This window comes from Mucor velutinosus (assembly GCF_035048745.1).
Source record: "Mucor velutinosus strain NIH1002 chromosome Unknown tig00001540, whole genome shotgun sequence".
Classification (NCBI taxonomy): Eukaryota; Fungi; Mucoromycota; class Mucoromycetes; order Mucorales; family Mucoraceae; genus Mucor; species Mucor velutinosus.
In genome coordinates, this window is record NW_027041893.1 from 1,702,348 (window position 1) to 1,722,030 (window position 19,683).

Here is a 19,683-nt window from a genome sequence, read left to right on the forward strand (position 1 = left end):
AGCACAAATACCGAGTAACATGCCAGGTTAGAAAGGCGGAAAATATGGATGCGAAGGTGGGATTCGAACCCACGACCTCTCGGCATACTCACTGCTTCCGCATGAAGCTCTAACCAAGTGAGCCATTCAAGCATCCATGGGGATGTAGCTCAGGCGAAAATTTATGGTTGTTTATTGATTACAATGAATTAGCAATGTAAAAAATATAGACTTATATGCATGCGATCTTTGGATCATTAGTTGCAAGTCTTGAGAAGCGACGTACAGCAAAAAAGCTTAAATTGATAGTTTGATCTCCATGCAGGAACAACATGCAAGTGTCCAGAAAAGGGAAAAAAGGTCCTAAACTAAAAATTAAACTGGTAAAAAAGAAGTACAGGCAGGAAAAAGGAGTAAAACAAGTGAGATAAAAGGGTAGAGAATAAGAAGCTATGGTGTATGAGACATGCAATTGAGGATACCTCGATGTTCAGACAGCAGCACAGACAAAATAAACCCACAGACCTCAGTGGCACAAAAAAAGCAAGAAAAAAAAGGAGAAAACGAGGCATTTGCATATAGCAAAATGAGTAGAGAGACAAAGACCAAACGAGAAAGAAGCAGAGAAGGAGGACAAAGTGAATACGGACACTACCACAAAGGCAGCAGAAATAGAAACAATGAGAGTGGGAATGAGAGAGCAAAACGATTTCAACAACAAGGTGTCAATCAGTTATGTTGTGCCAGAAGGGCTACAACTGTCTATAAAGATTAAGGTATTCTTGATGGGTAGATATGTCTGTGTTGTGCAACAACATGGACAAGCTATGATAAGTGAAGTGCATCTCAGCTATCTAAATACTGAGGTTCACCAGATGTGATAAGCGTTGTACAAGATAAATTGCTACTTTGGCATTCAGAACTTAGTATAAATAGAATAACTCTTGTCTTCATCAATAAATCATTAGTTTTTGTGTCTGATCTTATTCAAATAAGTCTTTTCTTGTTTTTATAATATTGAACATTTTTTATAAGCTACAAATAATAATCCTTTTATTCTTTGTGCTTAACATTTTTTAAGATCGTGTAAATCAGAATCTTCCAGATTTTAACCTACCTGTCTAATTTAAACAGAAAATATGACTATGAATGATTCTACTGTGTCTCCTGCAGAACAGAACAAGAGTTCAGATGTTCAAGCTGTTGGAAGCGAGCTTTCATACGGAGGAGCTGTAGAGCGACTTCGTCAAGAGGTTCATGGGTTGATCGCTGAAGTTGCGAACAGTGGGGACAAGTCGGACGAAGAGGTCGACGCTTTGAAGGCTGCCCTGTCGAAGAAGTGCTCTAACTTGGAGGCTATAGAGAAAGCTCTCTCTATGGTCACACCTAACCAGAGTCCTTCCCAAGTAACAGTGGTTAGTCAAGGTGCGGCTAATAGTTCAACTGTACCTGATGATCTTCCTTTGTTCCAATGGTTTGGACGTGTCAAAGATGAAAAAAAGAAGTTTTTGCCAACATTGAGGAGTGTTGTCGCCGGTTTTCCGATAAGTTGAGCAGTTGCACGCTTGATCTTGACGAACACTGGTATCGTTTGCTTCCTCCTTGTCTTCCCGGCGATCTTCGCAATTGGCTTGATGAGTTTGTGAAAGCATCTGGCTCCACTGTGTCTTGGGCTACCTTGAAGGGAGCTATCATCGGTCGTTTTGGTACACCAAAAGAACAGCTCAGATTCGAAAGAATTAGGGAGTTTCTTCGTTGTACTAAAGGCAACGAAGAATCCGTTGATGGTTTCGTAGAGCGGTTTAAGACGTTGAGAAATAGAGCTGACATCAGTGATAAGGGTGTCGTTGCGATGGTGTTTTTTGACGCTTTCCCCAAGGTTACCGCTAGGTTGCTAATGGTTGCTATGAGTCAGGCACCAGAATCGTCATTTTATGACATTGATTATGTGTCCTCTCTCGTGCGCAAGATGGATATGATGGCTATTGAGACGGGTCAAGAATCTTTGGGCTCTGTTTTTGATGGAAGAAAACGCGCTGCTGACATACCTGTTTCGAACGAAGCAAAGAAGTCTCGGTACGCACCTTCTTCTAGTGGAAACGCTCTGCAAAGCAGCTCTTCGTCGAGATCCAATGGTCCCTCGTCCAACTCTCCACGTTCTGGTGCTAATCGTTTTGGCAAAACATTTGCTGAACATGTTGCTGAAGGGACTTGCTCCAAATGTAACGGTCCTCGACCAAAGGGGCAGATGCATCACTGCAACACTGCTATTCGTACTGGTGGTGGTAACACCCATCAGGGCAATGGTGGTAAAAAAGTTTTGCGTGCCATGACTAAGAAACGTGGTGGCAAACATTCGATGGATGCTGCAATCCAAGCTGCTTTTCTCTCTGCTCGTGTTGATCGTGCGTTAGCTGAGAAAGGTGCTTCTTCCCCTGCTGTCTCCTCTGCTGAACAATCGGTGGATGATGTTGTCCTTGCTCCTTCTTCTGGTGATAGTGACAATGTTGATGTTGACCAAGATGCTGTGATGAGTGAAGCTCATGGTATCTTTGAGGATACTGATCTGGTGAATCGTGCCCAGTCTATTCTTCTTGAAAAAGAGATGAGTAGCATGTCTGTGGACGACGATACGCTACAAAATATATTTGCTCAGCAATGTAAGTTCGATGCTAGATTTAGTGCTCCACCTACTATGACCACCAATGCTATTTGTGTTCCTATTGTGGTTCAAAATGTCATTTGCTTTGGCTTAGTGGATACGGGTGCTACGTTTTCGTGCGTCACTGACAAGTTCTTTCAATTCTTAGGAGGAACCTCTCTTGCTGGATTTGAGGCTAATGATGATGATGAGAGCTTTGTTCAAATGGCTCATGAAGTAACGACTGTGCCTAGAATAGGTGCGGTACGTTTGCACATTAGCTACAATAAATCAAATAAAAACCATTTGTTTGAAGTATTTCCATTCTATTCTGAGGAAAATGTACCTGTATTGCTTGGTATGGATATTTTGTCCAAGCTTGGCATTGGTCTTACGGGCTTGGTGAGTCAACATGGCTTTCAATCAGGTCCTCGTGTACCAGATCCTATTGATGATGGTATTACTCCAAACGCACATCCTTTTGGTAGTGAGGAAGAGAGACAACCGTTTCTACTTGCACTAAAGGGGTTATTAGAAGAGAATTCGCGCATTGATATGAAGAATACTCAGTGTAATCTGCCGGATTCGATTATTAAGCTTGATACTAAACCAGGTGCTGTCGCTTGGCGAGCTCAATATCCTTTGCCTGAAGCTTATCGTGATGCTGTTGCCAAACAAATTCAGATATGGCTTGATGAGGGTGTTGTTGAAAGATCTGCTAGTCATACACGTTTCAATCATCCATTGTTGGTTGTAAAGAAAAAGGACGCTGATGGTAATTACACAATGTCTAAGCCTAGAGTGGTGTGTGACGTTCGTAAGTTGAATGCTATCTTGGAAGTGGATGACAAACAACAGTTACCTTTAATCTCTCATATCCATCAGAGCATTGGTACGAAAATGATTCATACTTGTCTCGATATCCATGCTTGCTTTACTAGCTTTGGTTTGGATCCAGAGCAAGCTCATAAAGTTTCATTTACTTGTCCCTTCACGAATATCCAATACACCCATAAAAAGGCTGCTTATGGAATTCGCCATGTCGGATCGGTGGTTGTACGCACATTGCAAACACTGCTCTCTGATTTGAATACAAGCTCTGGTTCTACTTCGTTTCCTACTGATGGTGATCACTCGGTTTCCTGCTATGTAGATGACATCTTATGCAGTAGTAATGGGAGCCTACAAGATCACTATGCGTTGGTTGCTGAGGTAATTCGTCGTTTAACCGATGCTAATTTGGTGCTCAATCCTGAGAAAGTCGTCTTCGCTCAGCGTAGTATTTATCTCTTGGGATGGAGTGTTATTAATGGTAAATTACTGCCTGACGGTAGAAAACTTACCAACATTGCAGATTGGCCGGCTATTACCACTGGTCGTCAATTGGCATCTTTCTTGGGTTTAATGTCGTACTTTCGTGCTGCCATTCCATGTTATTCTCGTCTGACTCGAGATCTTGATAGCTTGAAACAGTACAAAGATCTAACAGATGTTTGGAATGAGTCTCATACAAAAGCGATTGCCGACTTGAAGGATGCACTTACGATGGCACTTGTGCTGTCACCTCCTGATTTTTCGATTCGATTTCACTTGGCTACTGATGCTAGTTTAACTGCTCTTGGCGCGGTTTTATATCAAGTGGTCAACGATGAAATTCGATATGTAGGTCTCGTATCTCGTAAATTGTCTGTTTCTGAGCGTAACTACAGTACTACGAAAAGGGAATTGCTAGGGATTTGCTATGCCTTGGTTAAGTTTCATCGTTTTCTGTATATGCGAGAGTTTACCTTACATACGGACCATAAGAGTCTGATCTACTTGAATACACAGGAAGTCCCCAATGCACTCATGCTTGGATGGTGGGAGACCATTTTTTCTTATACTTTCGATATTGTGCATTTGCCCGGTGTCCTTAACGTAATTCCTGATGCTTTATCTCGACTTTACGAAGATTCGGATGCTGATGCTTCAGCACGACATCTTCTGGGGGGCAGGTACTATGCTGATGGTGGTGAAAGTGTAAAGAGAAAGAAAAAGGGTTCCAAAAACAAACTCAAGGTTGTCACACCTTCGCCTCCAATGAAACGTACTTTGGTCAAGACAACTAAGGCGTTACGATCTAATTCTTTTAGCAACCATGCACGCACTGCGGTAAACGCTACTCTTATCAAAGATGGCACCACCACAGCTGTCTCGCAAAAGCAAAAGGAATTCATATTGCGTACGCTTAGGTTTGCTGACTATATCACTCCTCCTGCTAATGAAAGAGACAATATGATCATTGCTCAGCATCTGGTTGGACATTTTGGGATCAAACATGTTGAAACTGCAATTCATCATGAAGGGTTTCACTGGGTGAACATTCGGAAAGACATAGAAAGAATATTAGCTGATTGTGACGAGTGTAACAGGTACAATATCGCTAGAGAGGGATATCATCCTTTCCGTAGTGTCAATGCAGCCCAACCTTTGGATCATTGGTGCATGGATCTCGGTGATATGGGTGTTACTAGCTCTTTCGGCAGCAACTTTCTATTTGTCCTTACTGATTACTTTACGAGATTTACTGTGATAAGATGCATTCCAGACAAGAAGGCTACGACAATTGCCAGGGAAATGCTTCAAGTTTTCTCACTTTTTGGATGGCCAATCAAGTTGACTTCAGACAGAGGCCTGGAAGGGATAAATGAGGTGGTCCGTGCTATGATGGACATCAGTGGGATAGACCATCGCCTGTCATTAGGGTACAATCCATTGGGTAACTCGGTTTCTGAGTCATTTATCAAAATATGTAAGTTAACGACTATCAAGTTGTTAAAAGGTAAGAGGGATCAATGGGAGCACTTCATTCCGTGGGTGAATTACTGCATCAATGTCAAGTATGCTCGGCTACATAAATCTCGTCCGTATACACTTTTGTTTAATCGTCAACCAAATGGTCTGGCTGATTACTCAAAGGTGGACTATTCCAAACGTTTGGAGAAAGCTGATAATAGACTCATTGACAAACGATACCGTTTTGTACAAGATGTTCTTATCCCGGCTATTTCTAAGCGTATTGTGGATACACAAAATGCTGATCATGCTAACTTTGCGAAGAAACATAAGGTCATTGCCGAACCCTATCCTATTGGTAGTAAAGTTATGATTAAAAATGTTCATCGTCAAAATAAGTTAGATGAACGGTATGAAGGACCTTATTTGATTCATAGTATAACCGATAAAGGTTCCTATGTGCTGGCTGACAAGACGGGCGCACTCCTTAGTCGAGATGTGCCTACCCATCATATCAAGTACCAAGTCGCTGCGAATCCTCAGCCAATCACAATTGATGAATTCTCTGCAGAGCATTACGAAATTCAAGCTGTGATTGATCATAGAGGATCTCCTGGTAACTATGAGTATAAGGTAAAATGGAAAGGGTTCGATGATCCTAGTGAAGATACTTGGGAGCCTGTGAAAAACTTTGATTCGGCCAAACACATTGAGCTGTATTGGGCTCGAAGAGAAGGTGCAAAGGCTGCTGGTAAACGTAGGTTAGCTCCTCAAACAGTTAACTGGCGAACTACTACTACTCGCGAAATTGGTCAGAGCGGTAGATCAAACAGGTCTTAAATGGCTACTAGCATGATGGGATCAAGTCTTTTCCTTACATTTTTGTCCTATGAAAGGTTTTTACACAAGGTTTTTACTGACTGATCTCGGATGCAGTGTCATTTGGTAATTATTTATTGGAAAGTGCTTTATGTGCTATATTGTCATGATGTTTTGTAATCTGGGATTACGAAATGTCCACAAGAAGTACCTGAATCTGGGGGGGCAATGTTGTGCCAGAAGGGCTACAACTGTCTATAAAGATTAAGGTATTCTTGATGGGTAGATATGTCTGTGTTGTGCAACAACATGGACAAGCTATGATAAGTGAAGTGCATCTCAGCTATCTAAATACTGAGGTTCACCAGATGTGATAAGCGTTGTACAAGATAAATTGCTACTTTGGCATTCAGAACTTAGTATAAATAGAATAACTCTTGTCTTCATCAATAAATCATTAGTTTTTGTGTCTGATCTTATTCAAATAAGTCTTTTCTTGTTTTTATAATATTGAACATTTTTTATAAGCTACAAATAATAATCCTTTTATTCTTTGTGCTTAACAAGTTATCAGAAGGCTCTGACATTTCAAGATCCTTGGTAGCAGAGAGAGTTGGGGAGACAGCATAAGCCAAGAGAGAGGCAGTTTCAGCATCATGATGCAAGAGGTAGCCAAGATAACTCAAACGTTGTTTCTTGGCTAAACGCTCTTGATCAGAGGATCGGGATGGTGGTTTAGCAGCAGCAGAGGAGGAGGAACGAGCAGGCATTTCTTCTTTCAAAATGGCATCAAATTGGGCTTGGTTGATGCGATCATACAAAAGAAAAGAACGAGCAACAGAAACACGGACAGAGCGACGGACAAAAGACAGCGAACGAAGGCAGCGAAGGTTTTCGACCTCAATGGCCTTTTGGACACGCAGATCAGGAGAGAGAGAAGCAAATTTGGGATCTTTGAGATTGACTGGATCACATGGATCAAAGTCAATCAACGGAGAGCAGCCACGACCATGTAGATGCATGGCTTTGGTGAGGGTGAGTACATAGTCATTATGAACAAGGAAAGAAATCACATTCTGTACAGGATATTGAATATCCAGCACACGAGAGTTATTCAATCCTACGCCTTGAACAAGGCGACGCAGCTCAGAAAGACGACGGCGGACAGGAGTAGCATAGTACACAAATTGATAACCAGATGGTATATCACTTTGAGGAGCAAAAAGACGAGCAAGAGTAGCGGATGCCTTGGTGGCAGATGGAGGAGGAGGACGAGCAGCAGGCTTCTTCTTACGCTTTGCACCTGTATTAGATGCAACGACGGCAGCAAAAGATGGTTGATTTCCTGGAGACAAAGAGGTGGCAGAGGTAGCATTGGTGCATGTAGTTGATGCTGATGCTATTGTGGTGGTAGTAGTGGCAGGAGGTGGGTGGGATGATGATGGCTTGGGAGCCAGGCTAGTTGTAGTACCAGTAGCAGCTGCAAGTTGGGCTTCGAGAGCGTGACGAGCAGCTTCAGACTCTGCCAGGGCTGTTTTTAACCGCTCAATTTCGACATGAGCGGTTTCCAGACGAGCTAAGCGATTTCGAACCTCAATCATAAAGGTTGAAAGTTGCTGTTCACTCGCTGGAGAGGCAGATGGAGGAGTTGTTGGTCCAAAATCAGTAGAAATGTTGATGATACCAACTGATGTTTGTGGATGGTGGTGCTGAGAGGTTTGAGAGAGTGTCATTTTCTTTGTTTTCAACTGTTGAGTGAAATCTACAGCGAAAAAAGGTGGAGATCTTGAGGAACTTGGCCGTTTTTGACCTGGAGAGAGAGAGGACGCAGAGCTTAATGCCTGGTTTACTTTGGTGTCGTCTGGAATGGTGTTCTTGCTATGTATTGTATGGATTTGTAGAGTTGGATCAATTTTTTCAATATTACTGGGCTTCAATGTATTAAAAAAATTGGTTAGCGGAAAGAAAGGTGGGGATGTAGCTCAGTTTAACGTTGATTTTTATTATATACATGAATTCAATGGGCACTCGATGGGAGCATTAGCCTAGAATTCTAGAAACAAAAGAGTAGCAGGTACAAAAAACCCTTATGGGGACACTAACTAAGAAAAAGGGAAAAGGAAAGTGTGGTAGTGGCAAAGGAGCGGCATGAATACTGGTATTGTTGATTTGATCTGGAGGAATGACCAACGGATGGGAACTTTGATAATTACTTGCCACCGTGGCATCGCACCGAGAAAGCAAAAACAACAAACGTTCATCAATGAGCAGAAAACCAGAGCGATCCAGGATCTGGATCTGGTGGGATCACAGCCAGAGGATGCACAAGGCAATCAATGGCATGCAACAAAAGGAGCAAAGCAGACCAAAAGTACGGTGGACCAGCTGAAGCTTTGTCTGGAAGACAGTTCAGAGCATGATCAATGCGATGGATACCAGGTGGAGCAGGTGGCAAAGCATCAAAAAAGGTACGGTCCAGAGCGCGACATGTCAGAAAGTGATCTCGGGAGATAAACTCACCGGTAGTGCACGGACATTCTTCACGCATATTGGTGAAACGTCCAAGACGCCACCGCACAAGACGACTACGAGCAGATCGACCAATAGGCAGATACAGAATGGGATCTGGACGAGAGACAGACGGACGACAAGCACGGAGGAGGGTCTGGGTACCAGAAACAGCAGCAGCAGCAAGTTGATGATCTACTTGATCTTGCCAATACGAATCAAAGACTTCAGTAAGACCAGCAGTGGTGAATGGCGGCGGATCAGGTAGTGTCAGATACAACGGGTTTTGACAAATAAATCTGTCTAGACGAGTGTACAGTAATCCACGACGAAGCAGAACCAACAAGCAATCATCAGGGAGAGTATCAGCACGAAGAGCATAACGTGTTGCCAGGACATTATATCGATGCTTCATGCTGGGAATACAGGTCAAATGTTTGGCAACATTGTACCATGTACTACCAACAAACATACCAACCAATCGATTTTGCAGAGCATCAAGAGCCTTGAAGTCACGGAAAGAGAGATGCGATATTGCTAAGCCGTATTCCAGCTTGGGTCGAATAAAGCTTTTATACAAACGAGCACAAAGCAACAGAGAAAAACCATTTCGATTGACACCAACCGAATTCAACAATGCCATTGTCTTGATAGCACCAGAAGCACGCAGATTGAGAATCCCAGGGGCATACAGACCTTTATATCTAAACGGCATACCAAGATACGTGAATTCCTCTACCACAGGAAGAGGTTCACCGTATAGGGACAATGGATGACGAGTAGAGGCAGTGGGAGCACAAAGTACAGCACATTTTGATGGTTTCCATCTGTAGCCAAGAGAGAACGAGTGATCTGAAGCGACATCCAACATGGTTTGCACATCAGTACGAGAGCCAAATATGGCTACATCATCAGCAAAGAGCAGGCTATTCACGCAAACACTAGGCATCCCAGGTGGTGATACCATAGTACCGCGACTGACAGCAGAACGAAGAAGAGCAGGCAGAGAGTTGATGTACAAAGAGTACAAGTGAGGGCTGAGCACTGAACCCTGCAATACGCCAGTAGCAGGCGAAAAGGGAACAGAGGTGTGATTTGCAATCAACACAGACACGAGTACATCATCGAACATGTGGATGAGCAAACTGAGAACTGAACGAGGCAGAGAAGAACGAGAGAGAGCATCCCAAATCACTCGACGATCCACGGTATCATACGCTGATTTGATGTCCAGGAAAGCAACCACAGGATAGTGATGGTGGGTGAGGAAGTAGTCGTGCATCAAGTCATGTAAACAGAGGGCTTGATCCAGAGGACTACGCTGTGGGCGAAAACCACCTTGAGCAACATCAAGTGCAGGCGAATGTTCATCAAGAGCAGGCATCAGAGAGAATTCGAACAATTTACGCATCACCGAAGTAAGCGAAATTGGACGAAAGTTTGCAGGATCAGATACATCACCTTTCTTGTAAATGGGAAAGACTTGAGCATGTCGCCATAGAGCTGGTGTATACGACCACTGAGAGCAGAGTGTAAAGAGCAGAGACAATACGGGTGCAATGTCAGATGCTAGAGCCTTCAGCATTTCAGCTTTCAGATGATCAGGACCAGGAGCTTTCCCATTTGGCAAACGCTTAATGAGAGCGACAAGTATATCAGCATCAAACAGAGACAGATCAGTAGGCACAGCGTAAGGCAAATCAGAGTTGTTCACTTGGGGAGCAGTAGGGCGAGACGCATTATTCAACAAAGAGCCATCATAGACTGAGGCAAGATGGGACGCCATTGTGTTGACAGAGGCAGTTGGACCGTCTGGATGACTGTACGTTGCAGAGCATTCCTTGTTTCTTTTAATGCGCTTGATTGCAGCAGTGGCTTTCGAAAAGTCCTTTTCTAAATCAGAGCAAAACTGATTCCACGATCGACGCTTAGCAGCTTGTACAAGAGAACGAAAACGCCTGTGAGCAGCTTGATAGAGATTCCATGTTTCGACTTTGGCAAAACGACTTGCCCACCTCCATCTACTATACATAGTATCTCTTTCACGAGCAGCATCCTCAATTTCCTGTGTCCAGTACTTTTTCCAGTGGCCAGGACGACCAGATTTCACACCAATTGAGCTATCCAGAGATTCATACAAACATTGATTCAAAGAATCGTTGAGTGCATCAATATCTGGACAAACACCAGGAGGAGCAGACACCAAACCAGAGAGAGAACCAACCAAAGGAGCAACAGAAGATCGGAAGGATTCACGAAGCAAGCCCAAAGGCCGCTTTTTCCTCAATTTCGAGAGCTTCCATTGCCGTCTAGGGGCCAAACCACCAGAGTTACCAGAACCAAGAGTATCATCGGGAGGGGGCACATACTCGAAAGTAAGTACCATCAGCCGATGATCAGAGCCAAGAGACAAATCAGATTCAACCACCAGTTGAGGATGTAACAGAGCAGCCTCGCCAATGTTTGTGAGAAACAGATCAATGATGCTATGAACCTCTTGTTGACGTCGAAAGGTTGTGAATGTGGGTGTACCGAATGCTAAAGACTCATTGAGAATGGATAAAGAGGACTCCTCCAGCCATGGCAGTAGTGAGGTGCCACGAGGATTAGCATTAGTATCACCCAGTAGAGATCCAAAGCGAGCATTGAAATCACCACAAAGGATGGTATCACTGGTTACGGGTAACGAGCGAAGAAGCGAGAGCACCTTATCCGAGGATAAGGGTGGAGGCAGATACACACAATGAACCGTAAGGGTGCCAACCTTAAGGGACAAAGTGTGTGCATTGTAAGATGGAAGTTGAGAGACAGAGAAAGGACAGGAAGGAGAGACAAAGGCAGTAATGCCACCAGAACCACGGTTAAATGCACCAGGTACTTTAGAGCCATAGAGGTGGAATTGAGACCAGTTAGTAGGGAAAGAACCAGAGGTTAGCCAGGTTTCAGTGACAAGCAGTACATGAGTGTTCTGAACATGATGGAGAACATCATGTACCGTTGATTGACGTAGACCATTGGCATTCCAAAGGGAGAGAGAGACTTGAAAGGAGTGGACTGGGTTGTTATTGGGAGTATGACTAGTAGCTATGTTACTCATTAGAGTTCCATAGCAGAGCCATTGCTGTCATGATCGTCCTTTTGACGCTTGAATAAGAATTTAGCCTTTTTGGGCTCCTTCTCGGCAAGACGACCGATAGCTTCAGAGACGGCTATATCTAGCTCTTCTTGAGAGATCCAGCCAGCAGAGACAAAGTATTTGCCAACGCCACTAACGTTGAGTGGACGAAGGAAAGAGAGGGTTTGCAGAGCACGGGTGTTGGTGAATTCATAGATCAATTGCTCACGCTCTTCAATGGCAAGATCAGCATATTTGGGATCAGCAATGTTGTTGGGATCCAAGGGTTGGAAGTTTTCAATGTGATCAGCTTCACATTTGCGCATACAGGCAAGAAATTCCTCAACATATTGGATGTGGAGCAAGATGCCAATGACGCCAGTGGCAGGGAAACAGATGTCTAACACACGGCCAGTATCAATACCAGCTCGGCGAAGTTGGTAACGAACCTCAGAGCGCAGGATTTTACCAGAGCGGCCTAGATACACATACTGGTATCCTTGTTGACCTTTGGTGGTGGCGGTTTGGAACATACGACCTGCAGCAAGACGTCGCTTGGTAGTACGGGCAGGGTCACGATGTTGGGCACCTTTACGGGCAGCAGATGCGTAGCTACCTTGAGTAGCATCGGGTTGGTGAGTAGTAACAAGCTCTTGGGGTGGTGTTACCTGAGAGCTGGAAAGAGCACCTTGATTGGTGCGGCGGGATGAGAGTTGGCCCTGTAATTTTTCAATTGCAAGGTCCTTGGCCTGTAACTGATTTTTCAATTCTCCATTTTCCTTTTCCAAAAGGTCCAGGCGGGCAAGGAGATTGTCATGTTGCTGTACTCGCTCGGTAAGAGAGATCAGCTGTTGCTGTTGTTCTTGAACAGTTTGGATGAGCTGATTCAAATCCATAGATTGCTGATTATTGTTGAGCATGGCTGAAAATATTCTATCAAACTTTGGAGATTCAATAAAATATGAAAAAGATGTCCAACAAACTGGAAGTTATAACACAATGTACGTTGACTAAATGCAAGTAAACTGGTACAACTGAAGGCTAGTTGGAGTGTTTGTTGTCGAGATAAACCGCTTTTATAGTGAGGAAATACTTTTTACCGGGGGAAGGTGGCAAAAAGTGATGAAAAACGGAAAGAGATGGGGATGTAGCTCAGTTTAACGTTGATTTTTATTATATACATGAATTCAATGGGCACTCGATGGGAGCATTAGCCTAGAATTCTAGAAACAAAAGAGTAGCAGGTACAAAAAACCCTTAAGGGGACACTAACTAAGAAAAAGGGAAAAAGGAAAGTGTGGTAGTGGCAAAGGAGCGGCATGAATACTGGTATTGTTGATTTGATCTGGAGGAATGACCAACGGATGGGAACTTTGATAATTACTTACCACCGTGGCATCGCACCGAGAAAACAAAACAACAAACGTTCATCAATGAAGAGACTATCTAGCAGAGAACCATAACAACCCTGAATCAAGATCAGCAGGGATGACAGCCAGCGGATGCACTAAACAATCAATGGCATGAAGCAGAGCAAGCAAAGCAGACCAATAAGATGGAGGACCATCAGAGGCTTTCACAGGTAAGCAATTAAGGGCATAGTCTATACGATGAATACCAGGAGGAGCCACAGGCAGAGCATCGAGAAGTGTTCGATCCAGAGCACGGCATGTCAGAAAGTGATTTCGAGATATAAAATCACCCATCACGCACGGACACTCTTCACGCATGTTTGTGAAACGTCCAAGACGCCAGCGAACAAGGCGACTTCGAGCAGATCGACCAATTGGTAGGTACAAAATGGGATCTGGACGAGATACAGAACGACGACAAGCACGGAGGAGGGTCTGGGTACCAGAAACAGCAGCAGCAGCAAGTTGATGATCTACTTGATCTTGCCAATACGAATCAAAGACTTCAGTAAGACCAGCAGTGGTGAATGGCGGCGGATCAGGTAGTGTCAGATACAACGGGTTTTGACAAATAAATCTGTCTAGACGAGTGTACAGTAATCCACGACGAAGCAGAACCAACAAGCAATCATCAGGGAGAGTATCAGCACGAAGAGCATAACGTGTTGCCAGGACATTATATCGATGCTTCATGCTGGGAATACAGGTCAAATGTTTGGCAACATTGTACCATGTACTACCAACAAACATACCAACCAATCGATTTTGCAGAGCATCAAGAGCCTTGAAGTCACGGAAAGAGAGATGCGATATTGCTAAGCCGTATTCCAGCTTGGGTCGAATAAAGCTTTTATACAAACGAGCACAAAGCAACAGAGAAAAACCATTTCGATTGACACCAACCGAATTCAACAATGCCATTGTCTTGATAGCACCAGAAGCACGCAGATTGAGAATCCCAGGGGCATACAGACCTTTATATCTAAACGGCATACCAAGATACGTGAATTCCTCTACCACAGGAAGAGGTTCACCGTATAGGGACAATGGATGACGAGTAGAGGCAGTGGGAGCACAAAGTACAGCACATTTTGATGGTTTCCATCTGTAGCCAAGAGAGAACGAGTGATCTGAAGCGACATCCAACATGGTTTGCACATCAGTACGAGAGCCAAATATGGCCACATCATCAGCAAAGAGTAAACTATTGATATGAACAGGATGCATTCCGGGTGGAGATACCATAGTACCACGGTTGACAGCAGCACGAAGAACAGCAGGCAGAGAGTTGATGTACAGAGAGTACAAGTGCGGACTGAGCACTGAACCTTGGAGTACACCAGTAGCAGGCGAAAAAGGGTCAGAGTTGTGGTTTGCAATCAGTACAGAGACTAGTACATCATCGAACATATTGATCAATAAACTAAGGATTGGACGAGGTAGTGAAGAATGAGCAAGAGCATCCCAAATAACGTTGCGATCCACTGTATCGTATGCAGATTTGATGTCCAGAAAGGCTACAACAGGATAGTGGTGATGAGTGAGGAAGTAGTCGTGCATCAAGTCATGTAAACAGAGGGCTTGATCCAGAGGACTACGTTGTGGACGAAAACCACCTTGAGCAACATCAAGTGCAGGCGAATGTTCATCAAGAGCAGGCATCAATGAAAATTCAAACAATTTACGCATCACCGAAGTGAGCGAAATTGGACGAAAGTTTGCAGGATCAGATACATCACCTTTCTTGTAAATGGGAAAGACCTGAGCATGACGCCACAATACAGGAGTGTACGACCATTGAGAGCAAAGCGTAAATAGCAGAGACAATACGGGTGCAATGTCAGATGCTAGAGCCTTCAGCATTTCAGCTTTCAGATGATCAGGACCAGGAGCTTTTCCATTTGGCAATCGCTTAATCAGAGAGACAATAGTATCAGCATCAAACAGATTTGTAACAGAGGGATCATTGTAGGGTAGATCCGATACATTCGGTTCAGGAGCAACAGGACGAGAAGCAGAGTTAAGGAGTGTACCATTGTATACAGATGCAAGATGTGATGCCATTGCTGTTACTGAAGCAGCTGGACCATCTGGATGGCTATAAGTAGCAGAGGATTCTTTGTTTCGCTTTATGCGTTTGATAGCAGCAGTAGCTTTAGAGAAATCCTTTTCCAGATTAGAGCAGAATGTGTTCCACGACTTTCTTTTGGCAGCCTGTATCAGAGAGCGAAAACGTCTAAGAGCAGTTTGATATATACCCCATGTTTCAACTTTGGCAAAGCCACTTGCCCATCGCCATCGACTATATGAGGCATCTCTTTCACGAGCTGCATCTTCAATTTCTTGTGTCCAGTACTTTTTCCAGTGACCAGGGCGACCAGATTTCACACCAATTGACCCGTCAAGAGATTCATACAAACAACAATTCAGAGAATCATTGAGTGCATCAATATCAGGACGAACTCCATCAGGAGCAGAGACCAAACCAGAGAGAGAATCAACCAAAGGAGCAACAGAAGATTGAAAGGATTCACGAAGCAAGCCCAATGGCCGCTTTTTCCTCAATTTCGAGAGCTTCCATTGTCGTCTAGGGGCCAAACCACCAGAGTTACCAGAACCAAGAGTATCATCGGGAGGGGGCACATACTCGAAAGTAAGTACCATCAGCCGATGATCAGAACCAAGGGACAGATCAGAGTCAACCACCAGTTGAGAATTCAACATAGCCGTCTCGCCAATGTTGGTAAGGAACAGATCAATGATGCTGTGTACCTCTTGTTGTCGCCGAAATGTTGTAAAGGTGGGTGTACCATAAGCTAGAGACTCATTGAGGATCGACAACGAAGCCTCCTCAATCCATGGTAGTAGAGAGTTACCACGGGGATTAGCAGTAGTATCACCTAGTAGAGATCCAAAGCGAGCATTGAAATCACCACAAAGGATGGTATCACTAGTTATAGGTAACGAGCGAAGGAGCGAGAGCACCTTATCCGAGGATAAGGGTGGAGGCAGATACACACAATGAACCGTAAGGGTGCCAACCTTAAGGGACAGAGTGTGAGGATTGTAAGACGGGAGTTGAGAGACAGAGAAAGGACAGGAAGGAGAGACAAAGGCTGTAACACCACCAGAACCACGGCCAAAAGCGCCAGGTACTTTTGTGCCATATAGATGGAATTGAGACCAGTCGGAAGGGAAAGAACCAGATAGAAGCCAAGTTTCAGTGACAACGAGAACATGCGTATCCAATACATGTGAGAGGACATCGTGCACAACTGATTGACGGAGACCATTGGCATTCCAAAGGGAAAGAGAGACAGGAAAGGAGTGGACGGGGTTGTTGTTGATATGACTCTGATGTATTATAGAGCTCATTAGAGTTCCATAGCAGAGTCATTGCTGTCAGAAGCTTTTCTACGCTTGAGCAAGAATTGAGCCTTCTTGGGTTCTTTTTCAGCAAGGCGGCCCATGGCTTCGGAAACAGCTGTATCAAGTTCCTCTTGGGAAATCCATCCAGCAGAGACAAAGTATTTTCCAACACCACTGACATTGAGAGGACGAAGGAAGGAAAGAGTTTGCAGAGCACGAGTGTTTGTAAACTCGTAGATCAGTTGTTCTCGATCCGCAATAGCAAGGTTTGCATATTGGGGATCAGCAATGTGTTTGGGATCCAGAGGCTCAAAATTCTCGATGAGCTCAGCTTCGCACTTGTGCATGTAAGCAAGAAAAGTGTCGACATATTGGATATGGACCAGAACTCCAATAACACCAGAAGCAGGGAAACAAATGTCGAGAACACGACCAGTATCAACACCAACCTTACGGAGGGTAGCACGAACCTCAGAGCGCTGGATCTTACCAGATCTACCAAGGTAGACATATTGGTATCCCTGTTGGCCCTTAACAGCAGCAGATTGGAAGAGACGGCCAGCAGCAAGACGGCGTTTGGCTGTACGAACAGGATCGGGGCGTTTAGCTCCAGAGCGAGCAGCAGAGAGATAACTACCTTTAGTGGCAGTATCGGTAGCAATAGTGGTACTAGCAGTAGTAGCAGGATCTTGGGACTGTACGACCTGAGAGATGAACGGACGTTCCTGATCTACCTCAGGTGTAGGGGCTTGAGTAGTTCCACGTGATAGTTGGCCCTGTAATTCTTGAATTACCAGGTCCTTGGCCAAAAGATTTTTTTTTAGGGCTTGGTTTTCCTCTTCTAACTTGTTCATACGCTCCAAGAGGTGGTCATGTTCATGTACTTTCTCCTGAACTGAGGCAAGTTGCTGCTGAATGTGCTCAAGTAACATGGGCAACTGACTGATGTCAAAACCTTGTAGGCTTTGAGAGATTGGTGTAGTCATTTTGTGAAAAATTACTAGGATTCAAAGAAACTGGCAAGTTGTTCAACAAGACTGAAATTAATATACAATAAACTATGGATAAACGCAAGTCTACTGCTGTAATTTGGTATTGTTTGGTGAACTAGTTGTCGAGATAAACCGCTTTTATAGTGAGGAAATACTTTTTACCGGGGGAAGGTGGCAAAAAGTGATGAAAAACGGAAAAGAGATGGGGATGTAGCTCAGTTTAACGTTGATTTTTATTATATACATGAATTCAATGGGCACTCGATGGGAGCATTAGCCTAGAATTCTAGAAACAAAAGAGTAGCAGGTACAAAAAACCCTTAAGGGGACACTAACTAAGAAAAAGGGAAAAAGGAAAGTGTGGTAGTGGCAAAAGGAGCGGCATGAATACTGGTATTGTTTGATTTGATCTGGAGGAATGACCAACGGATGGGAACTTTGATAATTACTTACCACCGTGGCATCGCACCGAGAAAGCAAAAACAACAAACGTTCATCAATGAGCAGAAAACCAGAGCGATCCAGGATCTGGATCTGGTGGGATCACAGCCAGAGGATGCACAAGGCAATCAATGGCATGCAACAAAAGGAGCAAAGCAGACCAAAAGTACGGTGGACCAGCTGAAGCTTTGTCTGGAAGACAGTTCAGAGCATGGTCAATGCGATGTACACCAGGTGGAGCAGGTGGCAAAGCATCAAAAAAGGTACGATCCAGAGCACGACATGTCAGAAAGTGATCTCGGGAGATAAACTCACCGGTAGTGCACGGACATTCTTCACGCATATTGGTGAAACGTCCAAGACGCCACCGCACAAGACGACTACGAGCAGATCGACCAATAGGCAGATACAGGATGGGATCTGGACGAGAGACAGACGGACGACAAGCACGAAGGAGAGTCTGAGCACCAGAAAACAGCAGCAGCAGCAAGTTGACGATCTACTTGATCTTGCCAATACGAATCAAAGACTTCAGTAAGACCAGCAGTGGTGAATGGCGGCGGATCAGGCAGTGTTAGATACAACGGGTTTTGACAGATAAATCTGTCTAGACGAGTGTACAGTAAACCACGACGAAGCAGAACCAACAAGCAATCATCAGGGAGAGTATCAGCACGAAGGGCATAACGTGTTGTCAGAACGTTATATCGATGCTTCATGCTGGGAAGACAGGTCAAATGTTTGGCAACATTGTACCATGTACTACCAACAAACATACCAACCAATCGATTTTGCAGAGCATCAAGAGCCTTGAAGTCACGGAAAGAGAGATGAGATATAGCTAAGCCGTATTCCAGTTTGGGACGAATAAAGCTTTTATACAAACGAGCACAAAGCAACAGAGAAAAACCATTTCGATTGACACCAACCGAATTTAACAATGCCATTGTCTTGATAGCACCAGAAGCACGCAGATTGAGAATCCCAGGGGCATACAGACCTTTATATCTAAACGGCATACCAAGATACGTGAATTCCTCTACCACAGGAAGAGGTTCACCGTATAGAGACAATGGATGACGAGTAGAGGCAGTAGGAGCACAAAGTACAGCACATTTTGATGGTTTCCACCTGTAGCCAAGAGAGAACGAGTGATCTGAAGCGATATCCAACATGGTTTGCACATCAGTACGAGAGCAAATATGGCCACATCATCAGCAAAGAGCAGGCTATTCACGCAAACACTAGGCATCCCAGGTGGTGATACCATAGTACCGCGACTGACAGCAGAACGAAGAACAGCAGGCAGAGAGTTGATGTACAGAGAGTACAAGTGAGGGCTGAGCACTGAACCCTGCAATACGCCAGTAGCAGGCGAAAAGGAACAGAGGTGTGATTTGCAATCAAACACAGACACGAGTACATCATCGAACATGTGGATGAGCAACTGAGAACTGAACGAGGCAGAGAAGAACGAGAGAGAGCATCCCAAATTACTCGACGATCCACGGTATCATACGCTGATTTGATGTCTAGGAAAGCAACCACAGGATAGTGATGGTGGGTGAGGAAGTAGCGTGCATCAAGTCATGAACAGAGGGCTTGATCCAGAGGACTACGCTGTGGGCGAAA

General features: G+C 44.3%; 6 protein-coding genes across 6 annotated transcripts; 1 reads left to right on the forward strand and 5 right to left on the reverse strand.

The window, feature by feature from the left end:
* Window positions 1-1,118: 1,118 nt before the first annotated feature.
* On the forward strand, window positions 1,119-6,235 carry ATC70_004655 (uncharacterized protein; the record flags this gene model as incomplete). Its single annotated transcript, XM_064823957.1, has 2 exons — window positions 1,119-1,404; window positions 1,482-6,235. 2 exons carry the CDS (start codon window positions 1,119-1,121, stop codon window positions 6,233-6,235), a joined length of 5,040 nt encoding a protein of 1,679 aa, XP_064688782.1.
* A 500-nt stretch (window positions 6,236-6,735) lies between these two features.
* ATC70_004656 (uncharacterized protein) lies at window positions 6,736-7,947 on the reverse strand (the record flags this gene model as incomplete). Its single annotated transcript, XM_064823958.1, has 1 exon — window positions 6,736-7,947. One exon carries the CDS (start codon window positions 7,945-7,947, stop codon window positions 6,736-6,738), a length of 1,212 nt encoding a protein of 403 aa, XP_064688783.1.
* A 527-nt stretch (window positions 7,948-8,474) lies between these two features.
* Window positions 8,475-11,743, reverse strand: RPC11 (RNA polymerase III C11 subunit; the record flags this gene model as incomplete). Its single annotated transcript, XM_064823959.1, has 2 exons — window positions 8,475-11,690; window positions 11,735-11,743. 2 exons carry the CDS (start codon window positions 11,741-11,743, stop codon window positions 8,475-8,477), a joined length of 3,225 nt encoding a protein of 1,074 aa, XP_064688784.1.
* A 75-nt stretch (window positions 11,744-11,818) lies between these two features.
* SSZ1 (Hsp70 protein that interacts with Zuo1p) lies at window positions 11,819-12,757 on the reverse strand (the record flags this gene model as incomplete). The annotated part of the gene is made up of 1 exon (XM_064823960.1): window positions 11,819-12,757. The coding sequence occupies one exon, from the start codon at window positions 12,755-12,757 to the stop codon at window positions 11,819-11,821; it is 939 nt and encodes a 312-aa protein (XP_064688785.1).
* Window positions 12,758-13,279: 522 nt separating this feature from the next.
* On the reverse strand, window positions 13,280-17,604 carry ATC70_004659 (uncharacterized protein; the record flags this gene model as incomplete). The annotated part of the gene is made up of 2 exons (XM_064823961.1): window positions 13,280-16,524; window positions 16,668-17,604. 2 exons carry the CDS (start codon window positions 17,602-17,604, stop codon window positions 13,280-13,282), a joined length of 4,182 nt encoding a protein of 1,393 aa, XP_064688786.1.
* A 502-nt stretch (window positions 17,605-18,106) lies between these two features.
* Window positions 18,107-19,226, reverse strand: ATC70_004660 (uncharacterized protein; the record flags this gene model as incomplete). The annotated part of the gene is made up of 2 exons (XM_064823962.1): window positions 18,107-18,511; window positions 18,555-19,226. The coding sequence occupies 2 exons, from the start codon at window positions 19,224-19,226 to the stop codon at window positions 18,107-18,109; spliced, it is 1,077 nt and encodes a 358-aa protein (XP_064688787.1).
* Window positions 19,227-19,683: the final 457 nt, after the last annotated feature.